The sequence below is a fragment of the Oncorhynchus masou genome, unplaced genomic scaffold (assembly GCF_036934945.1).
Source record: "Oncorhynchus masou masou isolate Uvic2021 unplaced genomic scaffold, UVic_Omas_1.1 unplaced_scaffold_1___fragment_4___debris, whole genome shotgun sequence".
In the NCBI taxonomy this organism is placed as follows: Eukaryota; Metazoa; Chordata; class Actinopteri; order Salmoniformes; family Salmonidae; genus Oncorhynchus; species Oncorhynchus masou.
Window position 1 is genome coordinate 230,824 of NW_027016524.1, and position 6,454 is coordinate 237,277.

The 6,454-nt window shown below is 39.9% G+C and overlaps 1 protein-coding gene and 1 non-coding gene across 3 annotated transcripts; both read right to left on the minus strand.

Moving 5' to 3' along the window:
- Nucleotides 1-221: 221 nt before the first annotated feature.
- On the minus strand, nucleotides 222-6,360 carry LOC135538658 (large ribosomal subunit protein eL42-like). Of its 2 annotated transcripts, XM_064964543.1 has the most exons (5): nucleotides 6,253-6,360; nucleotides 4,899-5,004; nucleotides 4,723-4,790; nucleotides 1,109-1,231; nucleotides 222-303 (listed from the first exon to the last, which is right to left on the minus strand). In XM_064964543.1, exons 1-5 carry the CDS (start codon nucleotides 6,310-6,312, stop codon nucleotides 283-285), a joined length of 378 nt encoding a protein of 125 aa, XP_064820615.1. In that variant the 5' UTR covers nucleotides 6,313-6,360; the 3' UTR covers nucleotides 222-282. The 2 variants fall into 2 exon arrangements, with proteins under 2 accessions (XP_064820615.1, XP_064820614.1); XM_064964542.1 differs by lacking the exon at nucleotides 6,253-6,360 and having other exon boundaries at nucleotides 4,899-5,088.
- LOC135538661 (small nucleolar RNA SNORA9) lies at nucleotides 1,583-1,719 on the minus strand. The gene has a single exon (XR_010455466.1). It is a non-coding gene; the product is annotated as a small nucleolar RNA SNORA9 (small nucleolar RNA).
- Nucleotides 6,361-6,454: the final 94 nt, after the last annotated feature.

A 6,454-nucleotide genomic window follows, 5' to 3' on the forward strand; every position in this document is an offset into this window, starting at 1 on the left:
ATTCGGTTCTGATGGGGTGAGACTTGTACTAAGCCCATGTGGATACGATTCAGGCATGGTTATTCGCTAGTGTGTTTATACTGATGTGCTTCAACCACTCTTGGAAAGGTTAAGTTGTAAATTCTGGAATGGCCAATTACATCTTCATATCCACCAACTGTAATTGCCATCACTCTTACAACTACAACCAATGTACAGTTAAGGAGAGATGAGACATCTGGTACAATTTTAATACATTTATTGGGGGAAAAAATAAGTCCATCCAATAGATTGACCCACAGCCTAGAACTGGATGACCTGGCCCTGAAAGGAGACAATAAAAACAAGGTTATAAGGCAGCTCAGATATTCAACCAGCACATTGAAACTATTCACCTTTCCACAAAGAAAAATACAAAACACCCCTTCTGAATCCAATCACATCGTCAACTTGTTAACATTCATTAGGGCATATCTAAAATCCAAACAATTCAATAGCCGCACACGTTTGGCCAGAGAGGGCCTTCAGACTGCTATTGTCAATTCCTCTCCAGGCTGTCTAACAACTCCTGAGTTCAGAGGAAGCATGCATTTTTGTAATTGACTAAATGTTCTATAGAGCAACGATTTAAAGTGGAAGAGCTCCGAGGTGTATCAAGGATAATTGAACATTGTCAAATGTCACCGATAACACTAAACGTCATTTAGATGTCCAGAAACCATAGACCCCTCAAAGGCAACTCTGGACCTTAAAGCCAGTTCCACTACATTTTTACATTGTTCCCCTCGAACCAAGGATAGCTTTAGACCCGAGACACCAGGTGGGTGCAATTAATGATCAGGCAGAGCATAAAAAAACAGCAGGCTCTGGACCTTGTAGGGTAAGAGTTGAATACCCCTGGTATAGTACATTCAGACACATTAACTTTATTCTTATTCTAAAATGGATTAAAATTGAAATATCACATTACCATAAGTATTCAGACCCAGACCCTTACTTTCCAAATGCACTGTACATACACACATTGCTTTTCATGGCTGTGGAACAAATACACAACCCATCCCACATGCAGAATAAACACGGGCCAGGAACATTTGTGTTGCACTACATGGCTAGAGTTTGTTCTTACCTTTCTCTTCTTGTCACCTCCCAGCTCAAAGTGCTTGCATCTCTTAATGGGCACCATTCTCTTGGCCCTGCAGTTGGGCTCCACACACTCCAGCCTCAACACGATCTTCTTTGTGGTCTTGGCCTGAGGAGAGAATACAATGTTACCACAGTCCAGGATCTATGCACACATGACGCAAGGCAGCAGCATTCTGATGATCTACCCCCCTCTTGAAGTGTGTTCTCGTTCACTCCCCTTCATGCATTAAATGACTAGAGGACGTTTCCACCCATTCCTTTCAAATCCATGAGGGGGCGTTTGAGGGCAAAATACAGAAAAGGGGTGGACAATCAGAACATTGCCTGTGTTCCTCAATTTCAGAGCTTAAAATTCTACCCCTTAACACCTTTTCATTTTCTGGAGTGTAAAAAGATTGTCAATACTGTATTTTATGTAGGAGCAGAAGAAAGGGAGAAATAAAGCGTTCATTAATCAAGTTGTCTGAAGTTTACCTATAACCTTGCCACGGAAGAGACACAGCAGGGCCTCAAACCATCTCAGTTTTCTCTAGCAGACACCTTAGGAAAGGACAAAGCCACTACAGGCCAATCCTTGCTGACAATGGCCTGCACAAATAGTACACATTTGTAAGGTATATCAGTGGTTCAACTCCTTTCCTTGAGTAATCAACAGTACATGTTCAGTTGAAGTCAAAGTTTACATACACCTTAGCCAAATACATTTAAACTCAGTTTCACAATTCCTGACATTTAATCCTAAAACAATTCCCTGTCTTAGGTCAGTTAGGATCACCACTTTATTTTTAAAATGTGAAATGTCAGAATAATAAGAGAGAGAACTATTTATTTCAGCTTTCATCACATTCCCAGTGGGTCAGAAGTTTACATAAACTCAATTAGTATATTGTAGCATTGCCTTTAAATTATTTAACTTAGGTCAAACGTTTCAGGTAGCCTTCCACAAGCTTCCCACAATAAGTTGGATGAATTTTGGCCCATTCCCCCTGACAGAGCTGGTGTAACAGTCAGGTTTGTAGGCCTCCTTGCTCGCACATGCCTTTTCAGGTTCTGCCCACAAATTTTATATAGGATTGAGGTCAGGGCTTTGTGATAGCTACTCCAATACCTTGACTTTGTTGTCCCTTAACCTCTTACATCTATGGGGGCGCTATTTCATTATTGGATTAAAAAAACGTGCCCGTTTTAAGAGCAATATTTTGTCACAAAAAGATGCTCGACTATGCATATAGTTGACAGCTTTGGAAAGAGAACACTGACGTTTCCAAAACTGCAAAGATATTGTCTGAGTGCCCCAGAACTGATGCTACAGGCGAAACCAAGATGAAACTTCAAACAGGAAATGAGCAGGATTTTTGAGGCTCTGTTTTTCATTGTCTCCTTATATGGCTGTGAATGCGCAAGGAATGAGCCTGCCCGATCTATCGTTTCCCCAAGGTGTCTGCAGCATTGTGACGTATTTGTAGGCATATCATTGGAAGATTGACCATAAGAGACTACATTTGCCAGGTGTCCTCCGTCGAAATTGGTGCGTCATCTTCAACTGCACGTCTTTTTCCAAGCGATTCAGAGGGGAAAGTAGACATCCGCGAACGATATATCAATGAAGAGATATGTGAAAAACACCTTGAGGATTGATTCTAAACAACGTTTGCCGTGTTTCAGTCGATATTATGGAGTTAATTTGGAAAACAGTTCGCCGTTTTGATAACTGAATTTTCATTTTTTTTTGGTACCCAAACGTGATGTACAAAACGGAGCGATTTCTCCTACACAAAGAATCTTTCAGGAAAAACTGAACATTTGCTATGTAACAGAGTCTCCTCATTGAAAACATCCGAAGTTCTTCAAAGGTAAATGATTTTATTTGAATCCTTTTCTGGTTTTTGTGCAAATGTTGCCCGCTAAATGCTACGCTAGCTATCAATACTCTTACACAAATGCTTGTTTCGCTATGGTTCAAAAGCAGAGTATCCTCATTGAAAACATCTGAAGTTCTTCAAAGGTAAATGATTTTATTTGAATGATTTTCTTGTTTTTGTGAAAATGTTGCTGGCTGAATTCTAGGCTTATAGCTATGCTAGCTATCAATACTCTTACACAAATGCTTGTTTAGCTATGGTTGAAAAGCATATTTTGAAAATCTGAGATGACAGTGTTGTTAACAAAAGTCTAAGCTTGAGAGCAAATATATGTATTTCATTTCATTTGCGATATTCATGAATAGTTAACGGTGTGTTATGTTAATGAGCTTGAGGCTATAAATAGGATCCCGGATTGCTCGACGCAAGAAGTTAAGCCATTTTGCCACAACTTAGGAAATATGCTTGGGGTCATTGTCCATTTGGAAGACCCATTTGCCACTAAGCTTTAACTTCATGACTGATGTCTTGAGATGTTGCCTCAATATATCCACATATTTTTCTCCCTCATGATGCCATCTATTTTGTGAAGTGCACCAGTTCCTTTTGCAGCAAAGCATCCCCACAACATGATGCTGCCACCCCGGTGCTTCACGGTTGGGATGGTGTTCTTGGCCTTGCAAGCCTCCCCCCTTTTCCTCCAAACACAACAATGGTCATTACGGCCAAGCAGTTATATTTTTGTTTCATCAGACCAGAGGACATTTCTCCAAAAAGTACGGTCTTTCTCCATGTGCAGTTACAAACCGTAGTCTGGCTTTTTTATGGCGGTTTTGGAGCAGTGGCTTCTTCCTTGCTGAGTGGCCTTTCAGGTTATGTCGATATAGGACTCGTTTTACTGTAGATATAGATATTTTTTACCTGTTTCCTACAACATCTTCACAAGGTCCTTTGCTGTTGTTCTGGGATTGATTTTCACCTTTCGCAGGAAAGTACGTTAATCTCTAGGAGACAGAACATGTCTCGTTCCTGAGCGGTATGACGGCTACATGGTCCCATGGTGTTTATACTTGCGAACTATTGTTTGTACAGATGAACGTGGTACCTTCAGTCATTTGGAAATTGCTCCCAAGGATGAACGAAACTTGTGGTCTACAAAAAAAAAAATCCGGAGGTCTTGGCTGATTTCTTTTGATTTTCCCATGATGTAAAGCAGAGGCATTGAGTTTGAAAGTAGGCCTTGAAATACATCCACAGGTACACCTCCAGTTGAATCAAATGATGTCAATTAGTCAATCAGAAGCTTCTAAAGCCATGACATCATTTTCTGGAATTTTACATGCTGTTTAAAGACAGTGACATCATTTTCTGGAATTTTACAAGCTGTTTAAAGACAGTCAACTTCGTGTATGTAAAACTTCTGACCCACTGAAATTGTGATAAGTGAAATAATCTGTCTGTAAACAATTGTTGGAAAAATGTCACGCACAAAGATGTCCTAACCGACTTGGCAAAACTATAGTTTGTTAACAAGAAATTTGTAAAGTGGTTGAAAAACAAGTTTTAATGACTCCAAGCTAAGTGTATGTAATCTTCTGACTTCAACTGTATGTTGCCCCAGACCCCCAGGACTACATAACTGTACTGTTTGGGTTCCTCAAGGATAGAAGTATACCACTGATATAAGATACCTTTTGGTAACGTATCCAGTGCACACAAAGCTTTGCAAGCTTACCTTTTTGCGGAAAATAGGCTTGGTCTGTCCACCGTAACCAGACTGCTTTCTGTCATATCTCCTCTTACCTAAAACACAGATCGTACATCATTTATTTAATTTGTAACACATAGCAGTCCATACTGCGTCATATGTTCATCACATCTGCCAATGCTCAAATTGAGAAAGAAACTCACCCTGTGCGTAGAGGGAATCCTTTCCCTTCTTGTACTGGGTAACTTTGTGAAGCTGGTGTCTCTTGCACTTCTTGCAGTAGGTCCTGCGTGTCTTCGGGACGTTCACCTGAATCACAGATTTAGAATGTATACTGACAAAGTGCTGCAGTCTGGTACATTTCAAGTACCTCTTCATTCAAATTGAGTCTATGGGCTTCACAGGAAATATCCAGCATGGGGGTCAGGTCACTACCATTCAACCTAGGGGGCTACTAGCCGAGGAACACTAACTCCCTTCGCATATCGAGGAAGAGTGGAGCTTGGATATCTGGTCATGCAATTTCCCTTCAACAAAATTGAGTCACCAGCAGTCGATATCTGTAAAAATGTAAATTCTGAAAACGCTTACCAGAAGCTATATTTGTACTATACAACTGCGGCCTTTCCGCGTGGTGCTGAAATTCATACTTTTAATTTAAAAAACAGCTTTTAATACAAGCAGCTTTTTCCTACATTATTTTATATACAACACCAGAAAATCTGCTCCAAGTGATTTTAATTGTGGAAATCTGTTCCAAACTATTCCCACGCATAACAGAGACATACAGTATGTGATTGTATACAAATGTAAGCAAGGTTTATAATTATTCTGTTTTATTATATTAAGCTTCTTACGGTCAATTTGCAGTTGACAAATTATTAGTAATTATGTTCTGGCCCTCCGACCATCCGCTCAAGAAAAAAAATCGTAGCGCAGCTGAATTTAGGTGATGATCCCTGATACAAGATAACTGAGTAGCTAAGTGTTTCTCAGGTAGGCCAAGAGCCTTTTCACCATCTATGTGGCATTTTTGTTCCAACGACTACATGTAGATACGTTTAGTGTTGTTGACTCAAAAAGTTGTATAAACACCTCTACCAACAATCCATTTGCCAAAGGCTTTGGTGTGAGCAGCTAGCTCCGTCGTTACACAACGGGATCTCCTTGATAGCACGCAACATTGGACAGCACTACTCGGTAGTTATAATGCATTTGCTATGATTACAACTTTGAAAGGGATTTGGCAAGGATGCATTTATAAAATGTTAACACCATTTTATTGCCAAGAAAACAGTAATAATGGCAATTTCAATAAGAGACTGCCATTAACTAGCTAGGTAGTTAGCGATACAATCACCGTAGCCATTCGCTCGCGTTTTGTATATAGTCAACTTTTGCGGGGGGATGTACAGATAAAATCATTAATAATGGCATATACATGTCCCTAACCATTGCACTCACACATTGGGTACTTTCAAATGTAACAAGTGAATGTATAGTTTGAAGATTACAGTTGATAGTTTTTTAAAGTCCATTAGTGATTGAGTTTCATACCATGACGCCAATCCGATCCAGACGAAAAGAGGAAGGTTGACGCCGGAAGCACTTTTTCATAAAGAACGTTGGATTCCAATGGGTCCTAATTTTGAACACTGCCACCTTGTGTTTGAGTGTAGAATAGAACCAAGTTGACCACAGTAGTAGTAGTCGTCCTTCAGTACAAAGCTTTAAAAATATCGATATATTAGTAAAATGA

Coding starts and splice junctions, on each gene's coding strand:
- LOC135538658 (XM_064964542.1), bottom strand. CDS start 5,073: ATGAAGAGGTACTTGAAATGTACCAGACTGCAGCACTTTGTCAGTATA. Junction 4,791..4,898: donor GGATTCCCTCTACGCACAGG/GTGAGTTTCTTT, acceptor TCTGTGTTTTAG/GTAAGAGGAGATATGACAGA. Junction 304..1,108: donor GAGGTGACAAGAAGAGAAAG/GTAAGAACAAAC, acceptor GTCTCCTTTCAG/GGCCAGGTCATCCAGTTCTA.